At 51.8% G+C, this 17,727-nt stretch overlaps 1 protein-coding gene across 1 annotated transcript; it reads right to left on the bottom strand.

The window, feature by feature from the left end:
• Positions 1–595: 595 nt before the first annotated feature.
• On the bottom strand, positions 596–16,267 carry LOC149431505 (ATP-dependent chromatin remodeler Chd3-like). The gene is made up of 5 exons (XM_089665528.1): positions 15,750–16,267; positions 11,552–11,676; positions 9,881–10,109; positions 8,274–8,431; positions 596–740 (listed from the first exon to the last, which is right to left on the bottom strand). The coding sequence occupies exons 2-5, from the start codon at positions 11,588–11,590 to the stop codon at positions 723–725; spliced, it is 444 nt and encodes a 147-aa protein (XP_089521654.1). The 5' UTR covers positions 11,591–11,676; positions 15,750–16,267; the 3' UTR covers positions 596–722.
• Between the last annotated feature and the right edge of the window lie 1,460 nt (positions 16,268–17,727).

Raw genomic sequence — 17,727 nt, 5'->3', positions numbered from 1 at the left:
TACCGCACATGCACACCTGGGAGGCATCGTACCGCACATGCACACCTGGGAGGCATCGTACCGCACATGCACGCCTGGGAGGCATCGTACCGCACACGCACACCTGGGAGGCATCGTACCGTGCATGTACACCTGGGAGGCATCGTACCGCACACGCACACCTGGGAGGCATCGTACCGTGCATGTACACCTGGGAGGCATCGTACTGCGCATGTACACCTGGGAGGCATCGTACCGCACACGCACACCTGGGAGGCATCGTACTGCGCATGTACACCTGGGAGGCATCGTACCGCGCATGCGCAAGCTTTCTCGGTCCGGAGCAGCACAGGCTATTGCAGGAAAGCTGCAGCCAGCGCTTCCTTTGCCCTCAGTAAACATGGCCGCTGGCAGAAGATGTGTGGGGTGAGAGATGTTTGTCATGGTGAGGACTGTAAAGTCAGGAATCGGTATTATCTCAATGTAAGGCACATCCTGGGTATTTTGCGGGTATTTTGTGGGATGATTGGTGATTGGCTGGAGTCCCTCTGTAAGGAGATTCTACGTGTGACAAGTGTACCTTATATACAGAGAAGACGAACGTGTGAACGCCATCGACTTTTACAGACTTTAATGGGAAAAACACGAAGACATCCGAGGCCCAAATGTCCGACCCGACACGGCGATGGACTTCAGAGTCAATGTTCTCTCTGGTGGTGGGAGTGGCCTGTCCCGCTCACTCTTCAGGTGTCTCCTTCCACCTAAGAGCCAATCAAAGCAAACGGTCATTAGTGAACGCAGTGAAGGGGGCAGTCCGGCCCCAGCAGTGCCCCTGGTACAGGACAGACCGGGCTCAGTGATGTCATAGGGTCCGATACTTCACGGCCCGTACCTTGTAGGCCTCATACACACGGGGCGCTAACAAAACCTCCTCCAAGCCGTCCTCCTGGCAGCAGCCATTTTGCTGAATGAATGCGTGACGCGATTAGGTGCGTTTACAAGCGTCAAGCACTTGGCGTTACTTCGTTTCATCGACCAGAAAGATCATTTATTCCGGCCATTGAAATGAACGAACGATAATCACGACTGGCGTTTAGACGCATTCAGCCGCGTCAGGCGTTTTTTCTTCGCCGCTGCTCCCGGACGCACTGGCCCCGGGGAGTTTTTGCTGCTGCTAAACGCTACTAAAAGTCTGTGTGTGTACGGACGCATCGAAGAACATGGAGGGATGTTTGGAAGCAATAAACAGAACCTCCTGGCGCCCCTGAGGCCGCTTCCACACGGGGCGATTTTGCAGCCACTTTCAGGGGCGCCAGGCGTTTTATTGCTTCTAAACGTCCCTCCATGTTGTCTGATGTGACCGTAACGTCCCTCCATGTTGTCTGATGTGACCGTAACGTCCCTCCATGTTGTCTGATGTGACCGTAACGTCCCTCCATGTTGTCTGATGTGACCGTAACGTCCCTCCATGTTGTCTGATGTGACCGTAACGTCCCTCCATGTTGTCTGATGTGACCGTAACGTCCCTCCATGTTGTCTGATGTGACCGTACACACACAGACTTTTAGTAGCATTTAGTACCCTACAGGGTCATTGCATTCGGGAGCAGCGGCAGAAAAAATGCTTGACGCGGCTAAACGCATTCAGTGCTTGAGTGTTCATTCATTTCAATGAACACAATAAATGATCATTCCAGCAAATGAAATGAATGAACACCGAAGTGCTTGACGCCTGTAAACGCACCAAAACGCTTGTAAACGCACGAGATACTTTTCCAAACGTCAGGCGTTTTGTCTGCACAATCTCTGCTGCCAGGAGGAGGACGACTTCTAGGAGAGGTTTGTGACGTCCCGTGTGTATGGGGACTTAAAGCAGAACTCTGGGCGGAACGTTTCTTCTCCATGTTGGATGGAGGGTTGGATCCCCGGCCAGATCTGTGCCATCGGGGAGATTTCCCTTCACTTCCTGTCCCAGAGCCAAACACATTTGCTGCAAATTAAATCAATGCCTTGGGGACCCTCCCCCCCTGGTCACCAAAACCAGTGTCCCCATTGGAAGAATTCCCCTCTGATGGGGTTTTATTTCTCTTTCGATGATAATGGTGTAATCATGGCATATAGAGAGGGGGGGAATCTCCCTACCGGGGACACAGAGGGGGAATCTCCCTACCGGGGACACAGAAGGGGGAATCTCCCTACCGGGAACACAGAGGGGGAATCTCCCTACCGGGGGCACAGAGGGGGAATCTCCCTACCGGGGACACAGGGGAATCTCCCTACCAGAGACAGCGGTGGCAGAGTACTTCCAATGTCTGCCCATACACAGTCCAAGCAGAAGAGCTGGAAACAGGACAGAGGGCCCCACACCCACAGCAGTTATAGGGGCCCAGGGAGAGGAGGTGGTCGTCCTCCATCCCCAGCGACAGATTCACAGTCCGGGAGAGGAGGTGGTTGTCCTCCCTCACCAGCAGCAGATCTACAGTCCAGGAGAGGAGGTGGTCGTCCTCCCTCACCAGCGGCAGATCTACAGTCCGGGAGAGGAGGTGGTCGTCCTCCCTCACCAGCGGCAGATCTACAGTCTGGGAGAGGAGGTGGTCGTTCTCCATACCCAGCGGCAGATCTACAGTCCGGGAGAGGAGGTTGTCATCCTCCATCCCCAGCGGCAGATCCACAATCCAGGAGAGGATGTTGTCCTCCTCCCTCCCCAACAGTCATCCAGAGCAGAGGGAACTGTTTTCCCTTCCCAGCAAAGATCTGTGCACCAGGGAGACAGTTCTAGAGGAATGTTGTCCCTGCAGCCAGATGAGGGTACTGAAGATGGAGAAACTGGCTCATCTCCCCAGCAGCAGTTCCACAGTCCAGGAGAGGAAATGGTCATCCTCCCTCCCCAGCGGCAGATCCACAATCCAGGAGAAGAGGTGGTCATCCTCCATCCCCAGCGGCAGATCTACAGTCCAGGAGAGGAGGTTGTCATCCTCCATCCCCAGCAGCAGATCCACACTCTGGGTGAGGAGGTTGTCATCCTCCATCCCCAGCGGCAGATCCACAATCCAGGAGAAGAGGTGGTCATCCTCCCTCCCCAACAGTCATCCAGGGTAGAAGATGTGGGGTCCCCAGGTTAAGTGCTGACAAGGCAGAGTGTCGCTGGCCTCTGCCTAGCACCTCTTGTGTCTTCAGGGCTCCATGGAGTTGGGGCAGTTGAACCCTCTCCCCAGCAGCAGACCAAGGCCTGGAAAGGTAAACACCTCCCAGATGAAGCTCTGACAGCCAGACAGAGGGTCCACGACCTCTGCCCCTCCCCTACCAATGACAACTCTTCCCTGCGGCCAAGAATAGAGATCATGGGGATCGACTATGTGGGTTCACTTTGCCCGACTAACACATGTCTAGACCAGGTGAAGGTCTTGGAACTGGTTGGTCAACTTTTGAGGGGGGAAAATGTGACACACCAACCAGGACAGGGACTATTGGAGGGAACTAGGGGCTAGCCTTCTGCCTACTGATTCTGGCCCATGCAGAGAGCAGATCATTCTGTAATGATGGACAACAAGGTGATGAGCTCTGTGAGCGAGGCTTGGAGGAATTCTCTGCATACAGATAATAAATCTTCCCTTCTGGAGGGGATGGAGAGAAGTAATATTCATCTTGTACAGGTTGCCAGTTAGAGGAAATATGGTGGCCCTCCTGCGGACTGAGTTAGAGAACCTCCTCCACCAGATATATTTATCAATCTCCCTCAAGAAATCTATGAAGATAAATTAATTATACTTTTCAGACCATTGGGATATTGGATGAGTCTTGTTTTATGAAGGACAGACTATACAAGTGATAGCGTGTGTCGTGGACTTTGTGTATTCAGGGGTGGGGGTGCTGGGCTGGCTGGAGTGGGCTCCCGGCTGGAGTGGGCTCCCTGGCTGTGGTGAGTTCCTGGCTAGGTGGGCTCCTTGGCTGGGGTGGGCTCCCTGACTGGGGTGGGCTCCTGGCTAGGTGGGCTTCTGGCTGAGGTGGGCTCCCTGGCTGGGGTGGGCTCCCTGGCTGTGGTGGGCTCCTGGATGGAGTGGGCTCCCTGGCTGTGGTGAGCTCCTGGATGGAGTGGGCTCTCTGGCTGTGGTGAGCTCCTGGCTAAGTGGGCTCCCAGCTGGGGTGGGCTCCTGGCTGAGGTGGGCTCCCTGGCTGGGGTGGGCTCCCTGGCTGCGGTGATCTCCTGACTAGCTGGGCTCCCAGCTGGGGTGGGCTCCCTGGCTAGGTGGGCTTCTGGCTGTGGTGGGCTCCCTGGCTGTGATGAGCTCCTGGCTGGAGTGGGCTCCCTGGCTGTGATGAGCTCCTGTCTGGAGTGGGCTCCCTGGCTGTGGTGAGCTCCTGGCTAGGTGGGCTCCCAGCTGGGGTGGGCTCCTTGGCTGGGATGGGCTCCATGGCTGGAGTGGACTCCTTGGCTGGGATGGGCTCCCTGGCTGGAGTGGGCTCCTTGGCTGGGGTGGGCTCCCTGGCTGGGGTGGGCTCCCTGGCTGGTAGCCCACTCCAGCTAGGAGCCCACCTAGCCAGGGAGTCCACCCCAGCTGGGAACCCAGCTAGTCAGGAGTGGGGAGCTCCTGACTAGCTGGGTTCCCAGCTGGGGTGGACTCCCTGGCTAGGTGGGCTCCTAGCTGGAGTGGGCTACCTGGCTGGGGTGGGCTCCCTGGCTAGTCTGTGTGCCTGGCTGTTGATTAGCATAGTCCCGCCTAGCTGCCATTTTCCAATAGGCTGAGTGGGGGGAGGTACATTTAATCCAATATATGTACAAAGATAGATGCAGCTCAAACCCGTCCTGAGGAGTCCTGTGAAGACACTGATCCCCCTGGCCTCAGCCGTCACTCCGGCAATGCCCTGACACGTTTCGCCCAGCCTGTGACCAAGCCCCGTATGGGTTGGGCAAAACACGTCAAAGCGTGGCCAGAGTGACGGCTGAGGCCATTGGGATCAGTGTCTTCACAGGACTCCTCGGGACGGGTTTGAGTGGCGTCTATCCTCCTTCCCTGCACACTGCCTAGGTCCTGGTACTACTTGGGATGGTGCTCCCCGATTCCTTGCCATTGGGATGATTGAGTCCTGTCCAGCCTCGAGCGACACCAAATGCCTGCTACATGAATCTGCTGTGAAGATGGATTTTGTGTGTCGGACTCTTAGTCTGATGGTTGGTGGTTGTAAAGTGAATGTTCTGTAGTCCGCGGTCCACACACCGATCGTATCGTGCTCATCAACGAATTTCTGCATTCAGCAAAATACCCCGAGAGGTGGGTGTGGCCAGCTCAGTGGATTGCTGTAGGAAAGTCCTGGATCCTTTCTTGGATACACAGAATATAACTGAATATAACATTTATAGGGAACGTTGATCCAGGGAATATCCGATTATTGATCCAGGGAATATCCGATTATTGATCCAGGGAATATCCGATTATTGATCCAGGGAATATCCGATTATTGATCCAGGGAATATCCGATTACACTGTTCAACAGGTAAAAAGTTTTGGGCATAAAATTAGCTAATCTTACATAATTTTGGGGTGCTGAAAACGAAAATGACCCTAAAAAATGTTGATTGGCTCTAGTTTCCATGATATATTCACCCATCTAATGACGTAAGCCATTCAAAATTATGATGCAACTTCAGCTGCATATTGCGCAATTGATACTGGTGACCAATAGAGAATGTCATGTATACTGAGATGATGCAATATTAGCCTTTAGTTGCATCACTTCACTGCATAAAAGCTGCAGTATCTGTAGCTGCTTGGAGTTCGTCTTTACATTTGGTTTTCTGCTTATATAGGCTACTCAGTAATGCCTCGAACTTGTGTGAATAAAGCAGATAATTTCTGCTATATCTGCGGTGAAATAACTTTTATCTCACAAAAAAGGAGGATAACAGGAATGATTAAGAAAGCCTACAACTTGTATTTTGGCTGCAAGATAGGAGACCAGGACAAGAGCTGGGCACCACATATATGCTGCAATTCTTGTGGGACGGCACTGGTTGAATGGAAAAAAGGCATCTATGCCTTTCGCTGTGCCAATGATTTGGAGAGAGCCAACAGATCATGTTAGTAATTGTTACTTTTGTATGGTGCCTCCAATTGTAAAAGGGCTAAATAAGAAGAAAAAGTTATCTGTGCACTATCCAAATATTCCATCGGCAATACGTCCAGTTCCTCATGGAGAGGGGCTACCAATTCCTAAAGCACCAGAATCCTTCGTGGTTGAGTCAAGTGAGGAAGAACCTGAAGCGTGTAGTCATCAACCGTCAACCTCACATGACCCAGACTTTCTTCCATCCACACCCACTGAACCACACCTCATTACACAAGTGGAATTGAGCGATCTTATCAGAGACCTGGATCTTCCGAAGAACAAGGCAGAGCTTTTGGGGTCAAGACTACAACATTGGAATCTCCTAGCAAGTGATGTTCGTACGTCTTTCTACCGTCATCGTCAGAAAGATCTGATCCCATTCTTCGTCCAGGAAGGTGATATTGCTGTATGTAACAATGTTCATGGTTTAATTTCAGCCATCGGCGTATGCTATGATCCCGATGAGTGGAGGCTGTTCATTGATGCTTCAAAGGCGAGTCTTAAAGCTGTTTTGCTCCATAATGGCAATCAGCTGCCGTCAGTTCCAGTTGCTTACGCAGTTTCAATGAAAGAAACGTATGAAAACTTGAAAGAGCTTTTAAGGTGCATCAACTATGATGAACATCAATGGTCGATTTGTGGTGACCTGAAGGTGATTGCTATCCTACTTGGACTTCAAGGTGGATATACTAAGTACTGCTGCTTCCTCTGTGAGTGGGACAGTCGTGCGAGAGAAATGCACTATGCCAAAAGAGACTGGCCATTACGCCAGTCATTGCAGCCTAGAGAAAAAAATGTTAACTATCCAGCACTTGTAGACAGCAATAAGATCTTATTACCTCCATTACACATCAAGTTGGGATTAATGAAAAACTTTGTTAAGGCAATGGACAAGAATAAAGCAGGTTTCAAGTACCTGATTAGCAAATTTCCAGCACTTAGTGCTGCAAAAATAAATGAAGGAGTCTTTGTTGGGCCACAGATTCCTAAACTTATTCATGATGATGAGTTTCTTTCTCTGTTGCGTGGAAAGGAAAAGGCTGCCTGGACAGCATTTGTATCAGTGACATCAAATTTTCTTGGAAACAATAAAACACCAGACTACAAGAAAGTGGTAGAAAAACTCATCCAGACTTACAGAAATCTGGGTTGCAACATGTCTCTAAAAATTCATTTTCTACATTCGCATCTGGATTTTTTCCCACCAAACTGTGGAGCAGTGAGTGATGAACACGGAGAGCGCTTCCATCAAGACATTGCAGCTATGGAAAGAAGATATCAAGGTAAATGGAGCCCATCAATACTTGCTGACTATTGCTGGACAGTTGTAAGAGAGAGCCCTTTCCTCGAATACAAGAGAAAAGCCAAGAGAAGCAAAACCGACACAAACTGAAGACAAAACTAGTGAGAATCCTAAGTATTAAAATGATTCAACTTGGCTTATGGCTATAATTTTTCTTGGTAATCCTATGCAATATATTCTGCCATTTAGGCTTTATGTAGTCATATCACTTGCTTTATATTTGTGGAAAGACATCTATCTATATAATTATTGTGCATTATGTAGTCATTACGCCTATAGTAGAAAACTTTCCGTTTACAGAAAAACTAGAGCCGATTGACAAATTTCATTGTTATATTTGAACTCAGAATGTGAAATTCATTAAGAAATGGATCCTTTTGTTTCCAAAACTGGCAAAAAATAAAAATTTGTTGAACAGTGTTATTGATCCCGGGAATATCCGATTATTGATCCAGGGAATATCCGATTATTGATCCCGGGAATATCCGATTATTGATCCCGGGAATATCCGATTATTGATCCCGGGAATATCCGATTATTGATCCCGGGAATATCCGATTGCCTCTCGGGGGGATCAGGAAGGAATGTTTCCCTGCAGGAGCAAATTGGATCGTGCTTTGCTGGGTTTCTGCCTTCCTCTGGATCAACTGTGGGTGGAGGATTATAACTTTTGTTTTATGGTTGAACTGGATGGACTTTTGTCTTTTTTCAGCCAGACTAACTATGGAACCCAGAAATAATTCAATAGTCGATTTCATTATTTCTGTACTGGAGGCACTGTGGTTCATCGAATGATTAAATGATGGCTATAGCTGACTAAGTGAGTCGTTCAGACATTCCCTGACCTTTCGCTCTCTGTAATGTGGTATACACCAAGAACATTTTACCGTTCTGCCCTCCCCCCGCACTGCATACTGGGCCACGTTGAAGGAGCTGAAGTACTCATTCTGCGTTTCTTCGGCGTCTTGGTCCCGGTCCAGCAGTGCGGAGATGGCGGCTTCATCATAGTGGATGACATTGCTGTGGTCACCATCCTTCCCATCACCTGCGGGGAACAGAGGGACACGTATTACTCTCCACATACACACAAGATTTGCTCCCACGGTTTATATAACGGCTGTGTACAGATTGCGTGATTAGCAACCCCGCCTATGCGGCCTCCCTGTCACTAGGGGCAGTACTGTAGCTAGCACCTCTGTCTCTGCAAGCTATAGGCTGCCTTCGACTTTCTCCCCCGGGGTGCAGCGCAGCTTTCTGTGTCCGACATTTAGCCTCCTGTGGCTGGCAGCCATATCGTCTCTCTCCCAGCCAGCAGGTTTTCCACAGGCTGACTGAGATGGTGGCTGATGTTTGCAGTGATACCTCACATGTGAGGGGCAAACACCATTAACACACACTATATTGCCCCATGTATTGTCCCCGCCCCCTCCAAGTCATGTGATTCAGATTTTCCAAACCCCTCCCAATCATGTGATTCAGGTGTTCCAATCCCCTCCAATCGTGATTCGGGTGTTCCAATCCCCTCCATATCATGTGATTCGGGTGTTCCAATCCCCTCCCTATCATGTGATTCGGGTGTTCCAATCCCCTCCATATCATGTGATTCAGGTGTTCCAATCCCCTCCATATCATGTGATTCAGGTGTTCCAATCCCCTCCAATCGTGATTCGGGTGTTCCAATCCCCTCCATATCATGTGATTCGGGTGTTCCAATCCCCTCCCTATCATGTGATTCGGGTGTTCCAATCCCCTCCAATCATGTGATTCGGGTGTTCCAATCCCCTCCCTATCATGTGATTCGGGTGTTCCAAACCCCTCCATATCATGTGATTCAGGTGTTCCAATCCCCTCCATTTCATGTGATTCAGATGCTCCAATCCCCTCCATGTCATGTGATTCAGGTGTTCCAATCCCCTCCATATCATGTGATTCAGGTGTTCCAATCCCCTCCATATCATGTGATTCAGGTGTTCCAATCCCCTCCATATCATGTGATTCAGGTGTTCCAATCCCCTCCATATCATGTGATTCAGGTGTTCTAATCCCCTCCATATCATGTGATTCAGGTGTTCCAATCCCCTATCATGTGATTCAGGTGTTCCAATCCCCTCCCAATCATGTGATTCAGGTGTTCCAATCCCCTATCATGTGATTCAGGTGTTCCAATCCCCTCCCTATCATGTGATTCAGGTGTTCCAATCTCCTCCATATCATGTGATTCAAGTATTCCAATCCCCTCCATTTCATGTGATTCAGATGCTCCAATCCCCTCCATATCATGTGATTCAGATGCTCCAATCCCCTCCATTTCATGTGATTCAGGTGTTCAAATCCCCTCCATGTCATGTGATTCAGGTGTTCCAATCCCCTCCATATCATGTGATTCAGGTGTTCCAATCCCCTCCATTTCATGTGCACCCCGTCTGCTGATTGCGGGTGGACAGTAACGCATTTATTATATACTGACCAGACCAGATGGGGGCGCTCTCCTTACCTTCATCATCCTTAAATAGCTCCTCGCTTCCAAACCGTATAATATCCTCCAGTTCTTTCTTGGTCATGGAGGCGGGGCTGGACCCGCGCCGCGGGCGCACCACAAGCTGGGTCAGCATAAGCTTTGTCTTGGCCACCTGAGCGATTCTCTCCTCTACAGACGCCCGGGTCACAAATCGGTAGATCATTACTTTCCTAGTCTGGCCGATGCGGTGCGCTCTGCTGAAAGCCTGAGAAGAAGGCGATGCAAAGTCATTTCTGATTGGCTGTAGCAGTTCTATTCCCAGCATTCCTGCCCTGCGACTTGCAAAGCTGCCGAGTCGCAGCCCATTGTCATATGGCGCAGTTCTGACTCGGTCGGAGCCGCAGCGATTTCTATAGAAGTGCATGCGATACTTTTGTTGCGATTTGCTGAGATATCTGCGTCGGACGTCTTGAAAATCACAACTGAAACCAGCAAGTCACCCAATTTTCACTACAAGTCCCACGATTTCAAAATTGGCTTTGATGTGACCGGGGCCTTAAAGAGTAACTCCACTTTTCTTGTGCCCCTCCCCCCCCCTTTGATCTCTGTACAATGTTAGGATTGTAACAAACGTTGTAGCAGATTCCTACCTTTTGTATTCTGAAGAAATCGCTTTTTGTGTCTCTGTGTCCACGTGCGGAGTGAGTGTGAATGGGAGCCACTTTATCATCATCAATCAGCTGCTGCACCTCTCATGAGGAAAGTGGCGGGGTCTGCATCCCTTTAGACGGGATTTTTTTTATAGAGAGTAACTCTCTCACGAAAAGGGATGCAGGGGATGCCAAAAACCTGGCTTGTATCGTAGTGCAGACTTCTGGGAAAATCATTGAGCCAATCATTGAAGCAGGAAATGACATGTGTAGGGGCGGTCCATATACCATCTGAGTACAGAACGCCTCCAGGTCGCCATATTGCATTTTACAGAAAATGAAAGCGGCTGCAGATTGATGAGGAAAGATCATTCTTTATAACATTCAGTCACGATTGTAAACAATATTTTTTTTTTTCCTACGAAAGTGGAGTTACCCTTTAAGGTGCAGGAAACAGAGGCTGATCCTCCGGGGCAGAAGTGTTACAGGATGGGGTGACTGACTCTACCATGTCCTGGCTCCACCACACCATGTCCGGGCTCCACCATACCATGCCCTGGCTCCACCATACCATGCCCTGGCTCCACCGTACCATGTCCTGGCTCCACCATACCATGCCCTGGCTCCACCATACCTTGCCCTGGCTCCACCATACCATGCCCGGGCTCCACCGTACCTTGCTCTGGCTCCACCGTACCATGTCTGGGCTCTACCGTACCTTGTCCTGGCTCCACCATACCTTGCCCTGGCTCCACCATACCATGCCCTGGCTCCACCATACCATGCCCTGGCTCCACCATACCATGCCCAGGCTCCACCACACCATGCCCTGGCTTCACCATACCATGCCTGGGCTCCACCATACCATGCCCGGGCTCCACCATACCATGCCCTGGCTCCACCATACCATGCCTTGGCTCCACCATACCATGTCCGGGCTCCACCATACCATGCCCTGGTTCCACCATACCTTGCCCAATCCCGCTACAACTTCCTGCTGAAGCTGCATTTCACCTGGCTGCCCAGAGCCCAGCACAGACCACCAGAAGAGGCTGACCTGAATGTCGTTATGGGGGTTCCAGTCGGAGTCATACATAATGACGGTGTCAGCGGTGGCCAGGTTTATCCCGAGACCTCCAGCTCTGGTGGACAGTAAGAAGCAGAACTGCGGAGCTCCTGGAGCTATGGAAGGAAAGAAGGGAGGAAGAAAGGAAGGAAGGGAGGGACAGAGGGAGGAAGGAAGGGAGGAAGGGAGGGACGAAGGGAGGGACAGAGGGAGGAAGGAAGGGAGGAAGGGAGGGACGAAGGGAGGGACAGAGGGAGGGAGGGAGGGAGGGAGGAAGGAAGGAAGGAAGGAAGGAAGAAGGGAGGGAAACGAAAGGAGGAAAGTCAGGAAGGAAGAAGGAAAAGGAGGAAAGAAGAGAGGAAGGAGGGAAGGGAGGGAGGAAAGAAGGGAGAGAGGGAGGAGGGATGGAGGAAGGAGGAAGGGAGGTAGGAAGGAAGGAGAAAGGGAGGAATGAAGGGAAGGAGGGAGGAATGAAGGGGAAGGGAAGGAGGGAGGAATGAAGGGGAAGGGAAGGAGGGAGGAATGAAGGGGAAGGGAAAGGAGGGAGGAATGAAGGGGAAGGGAAGGAGGGAGGAATGAAGGGGAAGGGAAGGAGGGAGGATGAGAAGGGAGAGGAAGAGGAATCGTGGCGTGCGTCCCGGCATGCCTGCCCGTGCCTGGCCGTCTGTGCGGTCTTTCGTCCTTCCTGGCCTTCCCGTTCTGCCCCCGTCGCTGTCCTTCGGTCCCTGCGTGTCTTGCCCTTCGTGTGCGGTTCCTGTTGTGTCGGGCGGTCTTCCTGCCCCCTTCCATCCTGCCTGTCTGAAGGAAGGATGGAAGGGAGGAGTAACCATGTTCCTGCACTGCCAGAATAAGAAGCATCATTAGAACCACAAAGTGATATGTTAGGCGGAGTCGCAGATCACAGGAAGGGTCGGGAAATACTTCAGTCTTTGTTCCCTTTGGGAAGAGGACGCCTTCCATCCGCCATTTTCAGCTCCAAGCAACAATACAAAGCTGATGGAAGGACATTATGAATGGGACAGGAAGTGAGGTAACCTCACAAATGGGGTCACAGACAACAATGGTCACCTGCCAGGCTCGGCTCACACTTGTGCGACTTGTCATGCGATCTTAGACACATAGGGGAAAAAAACGTTGTTCGCTCTGTAATCTGATGGTGCCAGCAATGATTTTGAAAATCAGTCGTTTTTCACAAATTTTTCAACATGCCTGATGAACTAAATAGGGAGGAACCATGAAAATCGTCCGGTGCCATTGCCCCACTAACAGTGAAAATTGGTCGATTATTCTTAGGTCTGAATTTTGAACGAAAAATCATTCGGAAATTGACCCGTGTATGGCCGGCCTTACTAAAACTGGAGAGTGCAGAATCCGGTGCAGCCGGGCATGGCAGCCAATCAGCATCCAGCTTCAGCTTGTTCCATGAAGCTTTGACTATAAAACCTGGAATCTGATTGGTTTCTCTGCAGAGCTGCACCAGATTTTGCACTCTCAAGCTTTAGTGAATGACCCCATAAAGTCGCATTACAAGTCGCAGCCCATTGATTTCAATGGCACCGTTCTGATCTACGCGACTTTAAAAAGGTCCCTGCGCTACTTAGATGCAACTTTCGTGCGGCTTGAGTACCAGAGAGTGTAAAGTTGCAGGAAAGTCGCAGCAGTGTGAACAGACCCTCCACAGAGAGATGTCAGCCCATCCATCCTCACCAATCATCGCCCAATAAAATGATGTTTAATCACTCGCCTGCCAGGCTAATTCTGGGCACTTCACTCCTTCATGTAATAATCGGCATTTTTTGGGGGGCTAGAAAATTACTCAGAGCCCCCAAACTTTATATATATCTTGAGCAGAGGCCCTGGAGAATAAAACGGCGTGCTTCATTACGTCACACGGCATTTTGTTTTTCGAAAGAACATTTCTTGAAAAAAATGCACTCTAACCTCTTCACATCGGCACCTCCCGGCCCTTTAAGGGGTTTCAGACGCCGGGAGGTGGGCGGGGTTTTAGGGTTATGTGAGCGCCATGATTCGCTGTCACGGCGGTCACATGATCGGAAAAGGTCCCGATCGCAATGGGAGATTGGGACCTTTCCGTGAGACTCCGACATACACGCTCTCAGCACATATGTGTTATTAAATTGTACGCAATTATGCGGCCGCTCAGCGTCCAGGCCCAGCCCCCGAGAGGCCGCATATTTGCACGGTCGGCGTCAAGGCCCAGCCCCCGAGAGGCCGCATATTCGCATACGATCAGCGTCAAGGCCCAGCCCCCGAGAGGCCGCATATTCACATACGGTCAGCGTCAAGGGCCCAGCCCCCGAGAGGCCGCATATTCGCATACGGTCGACGTCAAGGCCCAGCCCCCGAGAGGCCGCATATTCGCATACGGTCAGCGTCAAGGCCCAGCCCCCGAGAGGCCGCATATTCGCATATGGTCGACGTCAAGGCCCAGCCCCCGAGAGGCCGCATATTCGCATATGGTCGACGTCAAGGCCCAGCCCCCGAGAGGCCGCATATTGCGTACGGTCAGCGTCAAGGCCCAGCTCCCGAGAGGCCGCATATTCGCATATGATCAGCGTCAAGGCCCAGCCCCCGAGAGGCCGCATATTCACATACGGTCAGCGTCAAGGCCCAGCTCCCGAGAGGCCGCATATTTGCGTACGGTCGGCGTCAAGGCCCACCCCCGAGAGGCCGTATATTTGCGTACGGTCAGCGTCAAGGCCCAGCCCCCGAGAGGCCGTATATTTGCGTACGGTCGGCGTCAAGGCCTAGTCCCCGAGAGGCCCGCATATTTGCATATGGTCGGCGTCAAGGCCCAGCCCCCGAGAGGCCGCATATTTGCCTACAGTCGGGGTCAAGGCCCAGCCCCCGAGAGGCCACATATTCGCCTACGGTCGGGGTCAAGGGGTTAATGAATTTTAGTGCACACAAACACAATATAAAACCCATTTTTTTTGTGAATTATAAAAGAAGATATTCAATAGAGAAGATGGGACTTTCAGGGTGCATGAACATGGATACCAAACATATTAAAAAGTTATATAATTTTTATTTTGTATTTTTGTAAAAAACACAACAAAAAAGGAAAAAATACAGAAACATAAAAGCAATTTCAGTACTAAGAGTAAAACTGAGATTCAGACTTGGTTATGTAATTGTAGTTACTCCCTACGTGTTTCGCCCTCACGGGCTTCTTCAGGGGGGATTTTTTTTTAAGAAATTGCAACCGAAACACGTAGGGAGTAACTACAATTACATAACCAAGTCTGAATCTCAGTTTTACTCTTAGTACTGAAATTGCTTTTATGTTTCTGTATTTTTTCCTTTTTTGTTGTGTTTTTTACAAAAATACAAAATAAAAATTATATAACTTTTTAATATGTTTGGTATCCATGTTCATGCACCCTGAAAGTCCCATCTTCTCTATTGAATATTTTCAATTTTAAGGAATGTGGTGCAATAATCATATCTGATCGCCCGCTCGCCACTTTGCTGTTACTATAAAAGATGTTCCACCGAGTAAATAGATACCAAACACGTCATGCTTTAAAACTGCGCATGCCCGCGGAACAGCAACGAACTCCAGGACATTCGGTTCTCCACAGGCGACACCTTTGCAGGTCACCAGTTTGGAGTTACAGAGGAGGTCTGGTGATAGAATCATTGCTCATGCTATGACATTCGCAGCGATACCGCACATGTGGTGCGATCACTGTTTAAATATGCGCGTGGGACCTACCTGCACGTTTGCATTTGTGCATGAGCATTGGGGGATGGGGATGTTTTAATTTTTTTTAATCAACTTTATTGTTATCGCAAAGGGATACAAAGAAGGGAAAATGTTGATTCCGGGAAGATGCCCGGAGCTGGGACGTGGTACATTCTGTATGAAGCTGTACTCCGTGTTGTATGTTCTGCACACAGGGCACTAATAATGATTTACACATGACCACCCTTTTCTACCACGTGCTGCTTAGACCGGGGGTGTCAAGCTGCTTAGACCAGGGGTGTCGAGCTCAAATTCACCGGGGGGGCCGCATCAGCATTATGGTTGCCCTCTAAGACTAGATGTCCAAAGCACCCCACCCCCCCTTCCATCAGATGTCAAGAGCCCCCCCCCCCCCCTTTACCATCAGAAGTCAAGAGTCCCCAACCCCCCCTAGTTTATTTCACAGTGCAACCCCCTTACCTTGTGCTGTTGCTGGGAAAATGCTGGAGGCGGAGCTGGGATGCAGAAAGTTCAGGGTCTGGAGGAGGACCACAGGAGGGCTGCAGTCAGCTGCTGGAATTTGCTGAATGCTGAGACAAGGGGGTGCTGCGCCTGCTTAGACCAGGTGAGGCAGAGACGAGGGATTGCTGCGGCTGCTCAGACCAGGGGAGGCGGAGACGAGGGGGTGCTGCGGCTGCTCAGACCTCCCCTGCGGCTACACAGACAAGTGGAGGCAGAGACGAGGGGGTGCTGCGGCTGCTCAGACCAGGGGAGGCAGAGATGAGGGGGTGCTGCGGCTGCTGAGACCAGGGGAGGCGGAGATGAGGGGGTGCTGCGGCTGCTGAGACCAGGGGAGGCAGAGACGAGGGGGTGCTGCAACTGCTCAAACCATGGGAGGCAGGGACGAGGGGGTGCTGCGGCTGACCGCTGAACACTGACAGGGGGTCGCACCCCTCCACCTCCATCCAACACTGACAGAGGGTCTCCCCCCTCCATCCAACACTGACAGGGGGTCTCATCCCTCCCCCTCCATCCAACACTGATGGGGTCTCACCCCTCCCCCTCCATCCAACACTGACAGGGGGTCTCACCCCTCCCCCTCCATCCAACACTGACAGGGGGTCTCATCCCTCCCCCTCCATCCAACACTGACAGGGGGTCTCACCCCTCCCCCTCCATCCAACACTGACAGGGGGTCTCACCCCTCCCCCTCCATCCAACACTGACGGGGTCTCACCCCTCCCCCTCCATCCAACACTGACAGGGGGTCTCACCCTCCCCCTCCATCCAACACTGACAGGGGGTCTCACCCCTCCCCCTCCATCCAACACTGACAGGGGGTCTCACCCCTCCCCCTCCATCCAACACTGACAGGGGGTCTCACCCCTCCCCCTCCATCCAACACTGACAGGGGGTCTCAACCCTCCCCCTCCATCCAACACTGACAGGGGGTCTCACCCCTCCCCCTCCATCCAACACTGACAGGGGGTCTCACCCCTCCTTCTCCATCCAACACTGACAGGGGGTCTCACCCCTCCCCCTCCATCCAACACTGACAGGGGGTCTCACCCCTCCTTCTCCATCCAACACTGACAGGGGGTCTCACCCCTCCACCTCCATCCAACACTGACAGGGGGTCTCACCCCTCTCCCTCCATCCAACACTGACAGGGGGTCTCAACCCTCCCCCTCCATCCAACACTGACAGGGGGTCTCACCCCTCCTTCTCCATCCAACACTGACAGGGGGTCTCACCCCTCCCCCTCCATCCAACACTGACAGGGGGTCTCACCCCTCCTTCTCCATCCAACACTGACAGGGGGTCTCACCCCTCCACCTCCATCCAACACTGACAGGGGGTCTCACCCCTCCACCTCCATCCAACACTGACAGGGGGTCTCACCCCTCCACCTCCATCCAACACTGACAGGGGGTCTCACCCTCCCCCTCCATCCAACACTGACAGGGGTCTCCCCCCTCCCCCTCCATCCAACACTGACAGGGGGTCGCACCCCTCCCTCCATCCAACACTGACAGGGGGTCGCACCCCTCCACCTCCATCCAACACTGACAGGGGGTCTCACCCCTCCACCTCCATCCAACACTGACAGGGGGTCTCACCCCTCCCCCTCCATCCAACCACTGACAGGGGGTCTCCCCCCTCCCCCTCCATCCAACACTGACAGGGGGTTGCACCCCTCCTCCTCCATCCAACACTGACAGGGGGTCGCACCCCTCCACCTCCATCCAACACTGACCAGGGGGTCTCACCCCTCCACCTCCATCCAACACTGACAGGGGGTCTCACCCCTCCACCTCCATCCAACACTGACAGGGGGTCTCACCCCTCCACCTCCATCCAACACTGACAGGGGGTCGCACCCCTCCACCTCCATCCAACACTGACAGGGGGTCTCACCCCTCCACCTCCATCCAACACTGACAGGGGGTCTCACCCC

The sequence above is a fragment of the Staurois parvus genome, unplaced genomic scaffold, assembly GCF_062004578.1.
Source record: "Staurois parvus isolate SC_StPar_1 unplaced genomic scaffold, SC_StPar_1.0 ptg002230l, whole genome shotgun sequence".
Classification (NCBI taxonomy): Eukaryota; Metazoa; Chordata; class Amphibia; order Anura; family Ranidae; genus Staurois; species Staurois parvus.
Note: the sequence above shows the minus strand (reverse complement) of the source record. Positions and strands in the feature narration are given on the sequence as shown.